Source organism: Elephas maximus, chromosome 11 (assembly GCF_024166365.1).
Source record: "Elephas maximus indicus isolate mEleMax1 chromosome 11, mEleMax1 primary haplotype, whole genome shotgun sequence".
Lineage (NCBI taxonomy): Eukaryota > Metazoa > Chordata > Mammalia > Proboscidea > Elephantidae > Elephas > Elephas maximus.
In genome coordinates, this window is record NC_064829.1 from 10,011,049 (window position 1) to 10,025,859 (window position 14,811).

Consider the following 14,811-nt stretch of genomic DNA (forward strand, 5'->3'; position numbering starts at 1 on the left):
CTATAGGAAGATATGCAAAAAACTCAGAGTTAATTAAAAACACAATTTATTTTCTGATTATCACAGCTGGAAAACACACACACTCTTCTCTCTTCCTGCCAGTGTCCTCAGTAAGGCATGGCATTTATTTACTTGGTTCACAGGCTGATAGTAACTGAGTCTGGAAAGAGCCCTGGAGATCTCTTACAGGTACCATTTGGGGACCTGGGGTTCCTTCAACGATTTGCCCAAGGTCACAGAGCTAATTAAAAGAGAACCAAGACGTGAACTCAGAACCAGAATTCCCGATCCCTGTCCAGTACTCTTTCCATCCTTCTATACATTTTCTTCTGAATCTTTAAGCATTAAACATTTATGCTCAATAATCCACATCAATGTTTTCAATGTCCCAAAGTATGCCTAAGATATTTATTTACGTTGAAAATGACATAAATTTTATTTTAATATTTTGGTATTGTTTTTCTTTGTTTCTCTCTTTTTCCTACCAATGCATGTAGGTTTAGAGGAAGGTTCCCTGACACTTCATTTTAGTGGCATCCTCACTGGTATATGTGGGTTGATGCAAGGCAGTAAAGACCATCTATGGGTAGGTGTACATACAGCCTACAGATCATGAGACAGGTATTTAGGAAAAAAAAGGTTTTTAAAAGTGTTATCACCACACAACAACCTAGGAGGTAGAACAGAAGCATTAAACACGTTATTAGGCCAGTTAACTGGGATGTCCTATGAAACCACGGCCCTAAATCTCTAAACCAAGAAACCAGATCCCATGAAGTGTTTGGTTGTACATAAGCAGCCTCTGAGCAAATCTTTTTTTTTTTGTCGTTGTAAATACATCTATTACACAACTTTTGCCAATTCAATTTTCTACAAGTGTACAACTTATTGACAGCAATTACATTAATTGGCTGTGCAATCCTTAATCAATGAGATTTTTCTATCACCATAAACTGAAACTCAGTACTCAATAAGCATAAGTTGGTTGCATAGTGTCTGGGGTCTTAAAAGCTTGAAAGTGGCCATCCAAGGCACAACAATTGGTCTCTATTCACCTGGAGCAACACAGGAGGGAGAGTCAGGAATAGGGGGAGGATATGGAATGTGGCTAATTGCCTCTATGAACAACTGCCTCCTTTGCCATGAGACCAGAAAAACTGGATGGTGCCTGGCTGCCACTATTGAACATTTTGATCAGAGATTCCATAGCAGAATACTGATCAAAGGGAAAAAAATGTAGAAGAGAATTTCAAATTCTCACGGACCCCAGACTTCCTGGAGCCATGAAAAGTTGGATGAGCCCCTGGAACTACTGCCCTGAGATAATCTTTAAACCTTAAGCCAAAAATATCCCCTGAAGTCTTCTTAAAATCAAACAATAGTTTAGCTTTAACTAGTAAAAAAATGTCTGCCGTGAGCATTACGCTCTTTGTATAGCTATCCATATGGGATCAAACTGACAATAGCAACTCGAGATTAGACAGGAACCTTAGGGGGAAGTGAGTTTATGTTAATGGGGGAAGAACACCTCAGAAAAGGAGAGTGGAAACGGTTACACAACTTGAAGAATGTAATCCATGTCACTGAATTGTACATGTAGAAACTATTGAATTGGTGTATGTTTTGCTGTGTGTATTCTCAACAATGACAAAAAAGTGTTATCACTGTCAAGAGACGATCTCTTCCAGTGCCGTCCACACAGAGCACAGGTTATAAGCTGTCAACGTGAGCCCTAGTAATTTTCCTAAACTCTCACAACAATGTTTTAGAAGCTTGGAGGGCTGAAACAGCAGGTATGTTTTCGCTTACTTTTACTAAACATTACGTTTAGCATATTTACTAGGGACATGATGGATGCAAGGACAGTGGGAGCGCTGTATCTGAGCATGGGCCCTGACATATTTATAACACCCTTTTTACCCTTGGCATCTTTGCATAAGGCACTGACTCCTCACGTACCTAAAGCCTGTTGAGGCATAAGCCTTCCGCCAGGTTCCCTATTAAGCCAATAGAAAAGAACCCTACTCCTTTACAGCTCCCAAAGCTCTCCTGCATTCAACACTGCACTTCCAGGTTCTCGACTGTCTCCTCAACTAAGTCCAGCCCCTACAGAGAAAAGCCTGTCACCACGAGGTGACTTGCAGACACTCACCAAAAATAATTTCTAAAAAGTGATCATAATCTTTTCCTATAGAAAACCCAGTAAATTAAGTTATGAAACTATATAGCTTAGAGAATTATACTTATAAATATCTCATTTGATTAATATGAATATGAAAGTGTCCTCTTGGTCAGTTACTCTATCAGTCTGAACCTCGAAAGCTTGCTAAACTCTGTCCTGCTTGCTCCCCCAGCAGGCATCTGTAGGGCTGACTCCCCTGAGCCCGAGTTAACTTTCACTTACATTACTCTATGTCATTAATATTCTTCAAAATCTCTGCTAAAACTCACCTCATTCAGGAAACCTTAGCTACGTGCTCACATATTTTGTCCCAAATGAATCTGAACATAACACACATACACTATATATATATATATGACCAATATGTTGGAAGAATGACTAAAATACCAGCTATCGATGTCCTGGTGTTCTCCACTCTTGAACTATAAACTCCTGAGTGTGAAGATGACGTCTTCTCTGCCTGTGACTCCAGAGGCTCCAGAAACAGTAACACATGAGTAAGGTAGGCACTTGGAAAGAAATTTTTTTCAGGGTCCTTGAAAAGTTTAAGGCACTAATGACACCAGGCAGAATGTGGCCCAATTCAAAGCGGTCTCAGACAGCTCAGGGTCCTCCGTGGTAGATAAGCAGATGAAGACTGGGAAGGGGTGGGTGCTAGTCCACTGGGACATCTGCCAACCTCAGCTGGTCAGATCTGCCCAGAGGGTAAGAGAATATTCATAGATTCAATAAGCATTTATCAAGCACCTGTTTCAAAAGCTAGTCTCCACGTGCACTAAACTTCGCGCCAAGGCTCACAGCTAGGCTGGCAAGTGACCCTGGTTCTCAAAGCTACCCAGGGGGAACACCAAGGCCAGAGAGCAAATATCAGGGACACTTTTAAATATTCCACATTTGTTGTTGGTGATGTTAAAGTCAAGAATATGACAGAAAAGTTCAGAAGTGGGTTGGAATTTCCCCTCTGTCTTAAGACTGACTTTCCCAATTCAAAACTTTAGAAAAGATACCTGGCAAGTCAGTTAATATCCTGATTAGAATTTCTCCTCACGAACTGACCACAAAAACGATGGCCTTCAGAGATATGTTTTTGAGCTATTTGGTGTTCTGAAGTCTGCCCCATACCTTGAATTTGAATACTAACATGCTAATTACTGAAGTAGCTTTCATAGTGCCTATCAAAGGCATGAACGAAAGAGGAACACTGTCGCTGTAGGTTAAATACGCAAACCTTCCCAGTGAGCCTAGCTACGGACCTGCGGGCCGATGGGCAACACACGCATCATAGGGACACAGATCAGCAGAGCCGCGACTTTGATTTATTGTGTTCTAAAGCATCACAGGGGAGGGCCTGAGAATGAACCCACTTTATTAACAGTTCCAAAGCCTTATTACCTGAGATTTGCATTCTGGAAAGAAATATCAAGACTGAATTATAAATATGATGCTATACAAGAGTTGGGTTTTGGCCCCAACAGAAGAACGCGTACTAGCCTGAAAAAGGCCAAGTGAGATTACAGAGAGAAACCAGCTACACACCCAATCCATGGGTTAAAAAGACAGCCACACGCTTTAGCACAGCATCTCCCTCTGGGGCGGTTAGGAACGCATCAGACATCTGACACTGAGAACAAGCGGTTAAAGGGAGAGGATCCATCTTGAGTCTCAGTGTTCCAGACAGGCTGGCTCTTCCTTGTGTCAGCATTGCTCTTTCTGTCGTCTGTCCTTTTCATTTCTCATCGTCCCGCCCATAGTTAATAGTTTGTAAGGCCTGAGCTATGAGCACTGCCATTTCCTGGGTGCCTGCAGCAACCACTCTGCAAGACATGAGATCAAGAGGCCCACCTGAGGACGAAAGAGGGGGACAGACATTGCATCACTGGAGTGCTGACCACATGAGCATACACCGAACAACAAGCTCACCCAACCGTTCTCAAGCTCTGGGTGCCTCACCAGGCTGCTCTAGAAAGTCAAGATGCAAGCAGGTCAAAGCGAGGGGTTAGGCCTTTCATCATTGCTTTACCCCCACTGGATCGTAGTCAGGTGCCACACCAACCAGGGAGTCTGCAAAATTTCACCGGGAGCACAGAGAATGTGAGCTCAGCACTTGGGACCCAGACCCCAGTTATCAGTTGGACCCAAGCAGGGTGAGACAGTTCTTTCCAAGTCTAATGTGCACATGAATCCTGGAGACCTTACGAGAATGCAGACTCTGTCCAGGACCTGAGATTCTGCATTTCTGACCACCTCCCAATGCTGCTGCTGTGGGTCACACTGGAGGAGGAGGGGTAGAGTATAAAGCCTGTCTCTCCCTGGGGACCACGAGGCAGGTGTAACTGCATGGCCTGTGCTCACAGAGGAAAACCAGCATCTGACCTTTTTAACATAAAACTTGCCCCCGTCATCTTGCCACATAAGGCTGATTCCTCTTCATTTTTATACCTTTCTGGTAGCTCAATTAGGGCCTCTCAAAGGAGAAATAGGAAAAAGCAGAAATCACATTATGGAAGGCCAACTGCACATATCCAAGGTTAAAAGACAGCCATAGTGTCTCTACGGACAAGCTCCGGACTACGGAGCTATGAGAGGGTGGGATGGAGAAGGACCACCCAGTCTCCAGTATGCTCTTCTCATGCATTACTCGCCGACTGTACAGCTCTGCAGTCTTGGGGAACACACACCTGCCTGTCTCCTGGGGTTCTTAAGAGGTGTGGATGTGTGTGCGCCCTCTGAAAACTGCCAAAGTTATCTCAGTGTCAAGTGCAGTGTGTTATTACCCAGAGGGACAGATGAGAAGGAAGAAGTCTAGTGCTGGGCCCACTGTGTTTAAGGTGCCTTTGCTTGGTATCTCGTTGGCAGAAGCTTTGAGGAAGTGGGGAAAGTCAGCCAGGGCGGCCCTGGACACGGCATTTGTGGCTTTGCTGATCTAGTGTCTGCTCCGCTGTGCCCTGAGGACCTGAAACAGGACTCACCCGACGTGTCCATCACGATCCCACCGGCTTCACGAATGATGACTGTGGCGGCAGCCAGGTCCCAGCAGTGCAGGCCAAACTGGTAGTACGCATCTGCAGCACCCGCAGCCAGGTGACAGAGGGCCAAGGTGGAGCTCCCGATCACACGGACCCTGGAGGAAAGTGGGAGAGCCTGCTTAGCAGTAGTCTGCACCCAAAGGGGACCACCTTCAAGTCAGGCTTGTCTAAAATAGTGCACGCACAGACTTCGTCCCCAGTCACCCCTCCTCTGAACACCACTGATTATGAGCCATGGGGTCTCTGGTGACAAGTGCCAGACAGATGTGTCCATGCTGCAACAGCTTCTAGCTGCATGTGGCCACTTAAACGCAGCAATGGAAGAACCACATTTTAAATTTTACTTTAATGGAGTTAGGATGGCAAGACTTTGTCTCACGTACCTTGGACATGTTACCTGGAGAGACAGGTCCCTGGAGAAGGACAACATGCTTGGTAAAGCAGAGGGTAAAGAAAAAAGAGGAAGACCCCCAAGGAGATAGATTGACACAGTGGCTGCAACAATGGGCTCAAACACAGCAAAGACTGTGAGGATGGCACAGGACCGGGCAGTGTTTTGTTCTGTTATATACAGGTTGCTATGTACAACACCAATGGCACCTAACAACAACAAACTAATTTAACAGCCTCACATGGCTAGTAGTTACAGTACAGGTGTAGACGGAGAATGAAAGATGAAGAGGGCTCACTTGGACTTTGGTTGATTTTCCCTGAATGCTTATTAGGTTCCTGGTCTGTCTGAAGCCAAGTCGATTTTCAAGCGACTCTAAGTACACAGGGGATCCACTGGTTGGATGGCCTGAGATCAGCTACTTGCATTCTCAAAGCATGGACAGGGAAGGTATAAAGGTCTTCCTGCCACCTTCCCAGTGCCTGGCTACACTGCTCCTGGGCTGAGATGGTGTCTGGGTGGGGGTACATGCGTCACGTGGTGTTATCTGAAGCCACAGTAGGAGGCTATGTACTCCTCTGTCCCTATAGCACGTATGGCTCTTTTCCTCTCTAAATCCCTGGGGGTTTGTAGCAAGATTGTGTGTTTGCCACTTTTCCCTTTGGTGACAGGGTGTTCCAGGAATTAAAAGTTCATACCCATGAGCTTTGGCGTGGAGTAACCTCTCCATGTTACTCAGGAACAACTTCAGGGTGGCAGGGTCACGTTTGGGACCGATTTCTGTTAAAACTAAGGCCTTTGAGAGATCTGCAATAGAAAGAATTTCCCATAATCAGAAAAATCAAGTCTCATTGGTTCTAATTGAATAGTTGGGGTTTTCCGTGAAAACCAAAAAAAAAAAAAAAAAAGAAAAACCCAAACCCGGTGCCATCGAGTCAATTCTGACTCATAGCAACCCTACAGGACAGAACAGAACTGTCCCACAGGGTTTTCAAGGAGCACCTGGTGGATTGGAACTGCTGACCTCTTGGTTAGCAGCTGTAGGTCTTAACCACTGCACCACCAGGGTTTCCAAAGCAGACTTCAAATACCAGCCCCTTATTCTTTCTCAGAGAACATATCACTTTTGGGTGGTTTATGTCATAAATGCGGTTTTTCTGATAGCGGTGCTAAAAAATAAGGGTGTGGTTCAGACAGATGGTCACATTCTCACTCTGGCAGCCCCCCGTCCGCGGGAGTGGCTCTCTGCTTCACAGTGCCAGGGGGGAGCAGACTTTTAGGTTGTCTCTTCTCAGGAGTCCTTCATCTGGCAGCTTAGGAAGCTCACCATCGTTCGGTCACAAGTAAAAGCAAAATGACTGTAAGCTGGGAAACATCCAACATTTAGGGGAAAAAAAGCCTCACCAAATAAATCTGTCTTTACAAACCTTTCTCTAACTGCCAAGATCACACGGATGGAAATATTATCCCTGTGGATAAAAAGGCTTTTCAATCGTGTTGTCTTTGGAAAGGGAGGTTTCAGCAGGAACCCCCTCAACATAAAAGAAGGGTTTTCGGAGCCTCTCAACAGGGAAGCAGCAGGCAGCGCTGCAGAGTAAGCTACTTCCTGGCTGGAGCACCACCGGAAGGCCTGGCTCTGGGATGGAGTGTGTGACGGGGCTCCTGGCCTAGCTTTCTCTCTGCAGGGGACTGGGAAGAGTTTGTCCTTGCTTTTCGGTGCACCCAAACACAGCTAAATTTAGTCCAGGCCATGTTTTCGTCAGGTCTTGTTGCTCAGGCACCAAGTACGTCCAGGGAGCAAAGTGCAGCTACTCCCCGAATTGGAGGGAAAGCTGGACTCCATCGACGATTTCATGCAGTGGGCCTGATCCTTGTCAGCACTTCCAAAGCCACCCTCTCATCTAGGAGCCAGACTTCTGTCTCAGTTGGAATCTACACCCATTTCCCCCTTTCCTTTTATTATCAGAGGTTCTCGTTTTATACTTTAAACACTTTCTGAGAAATGCTCGGCTCTACACCAAAGCCGCCTGCCCTCAGAAGGTCTGAATTACTCATTGTAGACACAGCCAGCATGGAAGCTGTGTCTGCCTCGGACCCTGTGTCTTGGGGCACATGGCACCTGACACATGCTGCCTCAGGGGCGCTGACAGCCCCCCGCCCCCTCCCTCAGACACTGGCCTGGGTATCCAAGAGCCACCGTCATCCCTCCAGGTCTCAATGCACAGGATCCAGTCACCTGGCCATGGTGACCCCTCCTAGCCCCATCATACCTGGTCACAAATGGAGGTGGTGTTTTCCCAGGAAAAAAGACCTCTTTTTAACCCATAGCCTGGCTTTGGGTCCTATGCTGGAGGTCAAGGTTTGCTCTCTTCAGAGCACAGTATGAAGCCTATTTTTTTTTTTTCCCCTTTAGAATGTGTACTAAACATATCCACTCCTACAGCAATTGAGAATTAGTAATAACTCGCAAGTGTTAATTTCTACTTTGGCATAAAGTAGTAACAGTAGGAGCTGCAAGAGGCGTGGGCTTTCCTGAGGGGCGGAGTCATACAGAATGCTGGGTGATTAGGGGGCAGTGTTTGGGGGCCCTTCAGCAGTCATCCAGCATTTTTAAGTAGATTTGTGAGCCACAGCAATGTAGGCTCAGTGCTTGGGAAAAACACCTCCTTAAGTTTAAAATACGAAGACTACCCGCGTTAAATATAAATACGAAGACTACCCGCATTAAGGTCAGCTCGTCTGCAGTTGTCCCCTACATGGGAGTGGGAAGCACTTCCTGCCTCACTGTCTCCCACCGCTGAGGAGGTGGCCAGTTGGACGGTCCTTTCTTGGAGAACTGCCGCACTTGCTCGCTCTGGACTGCTCAATCTCCATCTTTTACATCTCGTGGTCTGCCTGAGTCCACGCTGGGCCACCTTTCTTTTGTAAGTAGAGACAGTTTCTCTTGGATTATGTTCTCTCTCCTACAACTGTTGGACAACTGAGTCTTGCAAATACCCCTTCCCCTTATATTTGCAAGGCATAAAATCCCACAGCCATGACCAAGTATAAGAGTAGAGCAAGGGGCACCCAGTCCCTTTATCAAGGGGAGCCTCACATTTAGAATACAAGACCACTTGCCCCTACCACCCACTCCTGCAGCACTGAACGGGCCCTGGGGACAGCATTTCAGCCTCGCTCTTGCCACTGCCCCATTTTCACTGACCCTCTGTCCTCCACCACACCTGCACGGCAAAATGCCAACCCTCCAAAACTCCAACATGGCAAAATCCCGATGGAGAGAACCCACCTCCCTGCTTTCTCCTCCCAGCACCTGGGCTACCTCGGGGGGAATGCCATGCCCTGGGCTGACTGAAACCACAAAGATCACCACAGTTCTCACCTGGGGCCGAAACATGGCCCTGGTTACCTTGCTTTCCAACTGTCCCGGTGATGACTTTAAACCTTCTCCTCAAACTGCCACTCAGCGCAGAGAGAATATAAAGTGCCCAGTGGTACTTCCTTCCATGTTCTCCCAACAAAGCCCATCACCATCCGGGGCTGCTTCTTCCATCAAGGCCAGCCCCCTCACTGTGCTCTAGGCCCTGCCCCCTTGCCCCTTCTCTAGTCCATATCCAAGCTATGGTCTTTCCTCCCTCTCTGCCACTCCCTGCCTTCAGCATTTAGACCCAAGTCTCTCCCTGACCCCACAGGAAGCCTTTCTTCATGGTGTTCATCTCTGTCTGAAATCAGCTCATTTATGCATTACCTTGTTACCACTTGTCTTCCCCATAGAAGCTCTGAGGGCAGGGACCTTGCCTGCCTTGGCGCCATTAACACTTTTTTAGAGGATGAATAAAGTGAATCCCCCAACCCCAGCTCCTGTTCTATTTCTCTTTTGAAGGATCTCACACTTGCTGCCCCCATTTCCTCACTGCCCTAAGCCTCTCTGCGGAGTCTGCCTGTGACTTCCAGTACACATCCTGTAGTCACTCTGTTCATGCTCTGAGCAGTGCCCAGCCAAGGGACCATCCCTATTCCCATTTCTCCGCACTGTGACACTGGTCCTCTCTGCGCTCTTCTCCCACATCTCCTCAAAGGCCGACATCCCTCAAGGACCTGTCCTAGGGTTAGTCTTCCCTCCTAAATATTTATCTTTAGGCCAAACCCCTCCTCTGAGTTTCAGATAACAGCCAACTGCCCTGTCAATGTCCCATTTGTACTTCTCCAAAACTCATGACCTCTCCTCCCAACTGTGTCTGACTTCCTGTGTCCCCTCCTGTCATTATTTGGGCAGCTGCTGGCTTTGCCTGCTCACTCTCCACACCGTCCATTGCCTAGTCCAGCCCATTCTGCCTCCAGTCCTGACTGCCTGCTTGTCTCCAACCACTGCCCCATGCCCTCTCCCCTGGACCACAGGAATAGCCAGAGCGGTATGCATCTACCCCTGCCTCCTCCCTCACCTCCTCCTCAGGGTGGCCAGGTGGTCTTCTATAAATGGGAATCTGACAACCTCACAACCCTCATTAAAATCTTTCAGATGCTTCCCACTCCTTAGGTGGAGCTCAAACTCCTTACCACGACTGCAAAGCCTGCCTTTCCAGCTCCTTGGATGCCACTCTCACCATGCTCTCTGCTGACCAGGCCTCAGGGCATGGCGGCCTCCATGCTCATGTCTGGGGCACTCATCTCCTCCCTGTCCAGCTCCACAGGTCTCAGGGAAAACATCGCCTTCTCAGATTCACACCTGCTATGCATGCCCACAGGCCTCGACACCTCCCGTGTGACCAGAGGTGCACTGCTCTCCCATGACTGTGCAAAGCTTGTCTCGCCTTCTAGACTGTAAGCTCCGCATTGGCAGGGCCATCTCCATGAAGGAGAGCTCATCATGGTCCTCCCTCACATCAGTGGGGCTAGGCACAGCAGGTACCAGATAAGTTGTTACTGAAGACTGAATGAATGAACGCTTTCCCTCAAATGCCGGCATTAAAGAAAACACTAAGAGTCTTTTTGTTTTGGCTTGGTTTGTTAAATTATAGTATTTTAAATTTATGGGAGGAATTTTTGAGTTGGTAGATTTTGTTGGCTAACCTAAGAATCTAATCACTATGTACAATGACGTTTTTTAGGGGAAATTAATTCTGAATTATAATTATTTTAGTTAGCAATGCTCTTTTGAAAAATAATGTATCATAATTTTGGGAGTGCCTGTTAAATTAAGATTTACAAAGAAATTTGATGGCTACTATGTTATTTTAACCAGGAAAATAAGGAAGAAGGATAAACTGCCCCAAAGGAGGGTAGGAGGAAACAGGAAGTGACGCAGCAGGGACACCTGCCTAACCTCATTTTACTTTTTATTGACTTATTTCACTCTAAGTCTTACACAAATTCACACTTGTGTCCAAATGCAGTAGTTTTAAAGACAATTTTGTAGCTTATCCTGTTACTTCCTCTTCTGATAAAACTATATCATGTACACCTTTCACCGTCAGTATATACGAACTTACTTTATTCTTAATGACTGTACTGTATTCCACGCACTGGAAGAGCTGCAATTTATTTAACCATTTCCCTAGAGAGGAACATTTCCAATTCTTAATATTATAAACAATGTTGTAATAATTATCCTTTCTATATAGGTTTGTTCAGTCATGTTAATATTTTCAGGATAGATCAATAGAAGTGGGCTTTCTGGATCAAAAAGTGTGCATATTTTAGATTCTGATAAATACTGCAAAATTGCCCTCTAAAAAAGAGGTATCAATGTTACACCCCCACCAACAGGGTATGCGAGATCCTGTGCTATTTTCATGTCCCCAAAAGCTATCCCTTAAAAAAAAAAACTCTGGGATATATATTTTAAAAGTGATTTTCTGAGAGGTAAGATCAAGAGAATAAAACCCTCTATGCAGATCGACATGCAAAAATCAGTTGGGATCCTCTTCACTAACAAGGAGAACTCTGAAACGGAAATTCAGAAAACAATACACTTTACAATAGTCCTGTCTTGGACTGAATTGTGTCCTCCAAAAATATGTGTCAACTTGGTTAGGCTATGATTTCCAGTATCCTGTGGTTGTCCTCCATTTTGTGACTGATGTAATTTTCCTATGTGTTGTAAATTCTAATCTCTGCCTGTGGTTAATGAGGAAAGATTATATTATGCTAATGTCTTAGGCTAGGTTCCCTAGAGAAGCAAAACCAGTGAAGTATATAAATATATATATACACATAGATTTATATCAAGGAAACAGCTCATGCGATTGTAAAGGTTGGAACATCCCAAATCTGTGGGTTAGGATAGAGGCCTCTCCCAATTTACGGAGCCCCAGAAGCTGGTCCACCCAAGATTGGCAGGTCGGAGAGCAGGGCTCCCACTCACAGGCTGTGAAGGTCAAGGAATCCCAAGGTCGGCAGGCAAGGCCGCGAGGTTTCTCCTGATTCATGTAGCCGAAGGGGCTGGTGAACCCAAGACTGGCAGGTAGGGGAGCAGGGCTCTTGCTCACTGGCTGTGAAGATCAACGAATCCCAAGATGCACAGGTAAGCTGCTAGCTCAAGGCCCAAGAACTGGAGGTCAGACAAGAGGCAGCTGCTGGATCCAGAGCAAGCCGAAAACCTTGACAAGGCAAGCAGGAAGGAAGAAGGCAGTGGAGGGCGAAGAGATGAAAGCTGAGCGGGTAATGAGGCACCGCAGGCCCCACGCCCGCCTGTACCACTCAGCAGATTCCATCATGGGGGTGATCACGTATCAAATTTTGACAGGGAAGTGATCATGGCCCAGCCTAGTCGACACACAATCTTAACCATCCCAGCTAAAGAGGATTAGGGTGGGATGTAACACCCTTACTCAGGTCACATCCCTGATCCAATGCAAAGGGAGTTTCCCTGGGGTGTGGCCTGCATCATCTCTTATCTTACAAGAGATGAAAATGAAGGGAAGTAAGCAGAGAGTTGGGGATTTCATACCACCAAGAAAGCAGCACTGGGAGCAGAGCACCTCCTTTGGACCCAAGGTTCCTAGGTGGAGAAAACTGATGACAAGGACCTTCCTCCAGAGCCGACAGAGAGGGAAAGCCTTCCCCCATCCCCTGGAGCCGACGCCCTGAATTAGGACTTCTAGCCTACTAGATTGTGAGAGAATAAATCTGTTTCTTGAAGCCATCCACTTGTGGAATTTCTGTTATAGCAGCACTAGATAACCAAGACAGCACTGAAAAGGATAAAATACCTAGAAATTGATCTAACTAGGATGTAAAAGACTTGTACAAGGAAAACTATAAAACACTACTGCAAGAAACCAAAAGAGGCCTACATAAATGGAAAAACAGTCCATTCTCATGGGTTCGAAGACTTAACATTGTGAAAATGTCAATACTACCCAAAGCTATCTATAGATATAATACAACCCTGATTCAAATCCCAACAACATTCTTCAATGAAAGGGAAAAACTAATCTCCAATTTTATACAGAAAGGAAAGAGGCCCTGAATAGCTAAAGCAATATTGAAGAAGAACAAAGCAGTAGGCTTCACACTTCTCGATCTCAGAACTTACTATACAGCCACAGTAACCAAAACAGCTTGGTACTGGTACAATGACAGACACATAGATCAATGGAACAGAATTGAGAATCCAGAAGTAAATCCATCCATCTATGGGCAGCTGATCTTCGACAAAGGTTTGAAGTCCATTCAATGGGGAAGAGATAGTCTCTTTAACACACAGTATTAGCAAAACTGGATATTCGTTTGCATAAAAATGAAACAGGATCCATACGTCATGTCATACACAAAAACTAACTCAAAATGGATCAAAGGCGTAAATGCTAAAACCTACAAAGTTCCTGGAAGATAACATAGGAACAAAGCTAGGGATCCTAATTTTTTGTATAAATATGCTATCTAACTAATTAAACACACACAAACAACAGAAAATTAACTAGAAAACTGGAACCTCCTAAAAATGAAATACTTATGCTTATCAAGGCTTTACCAAAAGAGCAGAAAGAGAAGCTACAGCCTGCGAAAAAAATTCTGGTAACAACATATTTGACAAGGGTCTAATCTTTAAAATATATAGAAAGCTTCAGCAACCCAACAACAAAAAGACAAACATTCCAATACATAGATGGGCAAAGGAAATGAACAGACACTTCACCAAAGAGGGCAACTAACACATGAAGAGATGCTCGTGATCATTAGCCAACAGAGAGATGCAAATCAAAACCACATGATACCATCTCACCCTTGCAAAAACAGCACTGATTAAAAAAAACCAGAAAACAACAAAAGCTGGAGAGGTTACGGGGAGATCAGAATTCTTACACACTGCTGGTGAGATTGTAAAATGGTACAACCACTATAGAAAATGGTTTGGCACTCCTCAAAAAGCTAGAAATAGAAATACCTCATGATCTAGCAATCCTACTCCTAGATATATATCCTAGAGATATAAGACCAGTGACACGAATAGACATATGCACACTCATGTTCACTGCAGCATTATTCACAAGAGCAAGAAGACAGAAACAACCTAAGTGCCCATCAATGGATGAATGGATAAACAAATTGTGGTATATACATATAATGGAATACTATGCAACGATACAGAATAATGATGAGTCCGTCAAACATTTATAACATGGATAAATCTGGAGGACATTATGCTGAGTCAAACATAAAAAAGACAAATATTGCATGAAACCAGTTTTATACAAAGGGAAGAAGAGGTATACACACAGAAAGCAGCCTTCTTGGAAGGTAATCAGGGATGGGAGAGGGAGGGGAGAATCCCTCACTAGATAGTGTTGTTAGGTGCCATCTAGTTGGTTCTGACTTATAGTGACCCTGTGGACAACAGAACGAAACACTGCCCAGTCCTGTGTCATCCTCACAATCATTGCGATGCTTGAGCGTATTGTTGCAGCCACTGTGTCGACCCAACTCATTAAGCGTCTTTCTCTTTTTCTCTGACTTCTTTGCCAAGCATAATGTCCTTCTCCAAGGACCGGTCCCTTCTGATAACATATTCAAAGTATGTCAGATGAAGTCTTGCCATATTAAACCACACAGTATTCCTTTGCTCTGTTTTGTGAACAACTGCTTCTTGGTCTATTTACAGGTTCTGCATGAGCACAATTAAGTGTCCCAGAATTCCCATTCTTCACAATGCTATCCATAATTTGTTATGATCCACAGAGTTGAATGCCTCTGCGTAGTCAGTAAAACAC

The 14,811-nt window shown here is 45.2% G+C and overlaps 1 protein-coding gene across 7 annotated transcripts in view; it reads right to left on the bottom strand.

Annotated features, from left to right (window-relative positions):
- IMPA2 (inositol monophosphatase 2) overlaps positions 1-14,811 on the bottom strand; it is a 92,908-nt gene that overhangs the window by 3,617 nt on the left and 74,480 nt on the right. For 2 of the 7 annotated variants that reach the window (XR_007519373.1, XR_007519372.1), the window contains exons 6-8: positions 6,298-6,406; positions 5,152-5,303; positions 2,570-4,024 (exon numbers count right to left, since the gene is read on the bottom strand). Coding sequence is in view for 5 of the 7 variants with exons in the window: in XM_049901875.1 (XP_049757832.1) it covers positions 5,006-5,303; positions 6,298-6,406 (407 nt within the window). In the remaining 2 variants the exon portion in view is untranslated. Of the gene's footprint in view, positions 1-6; positions 5,304-6,297; positions 6,407-14,811 lie in introns of those variants that run through there. The other 5 variants (XM_049901877.1, XM_049901879.1, XM_049901876.1 and 2 more) reach the window with 4 other exon arrangements.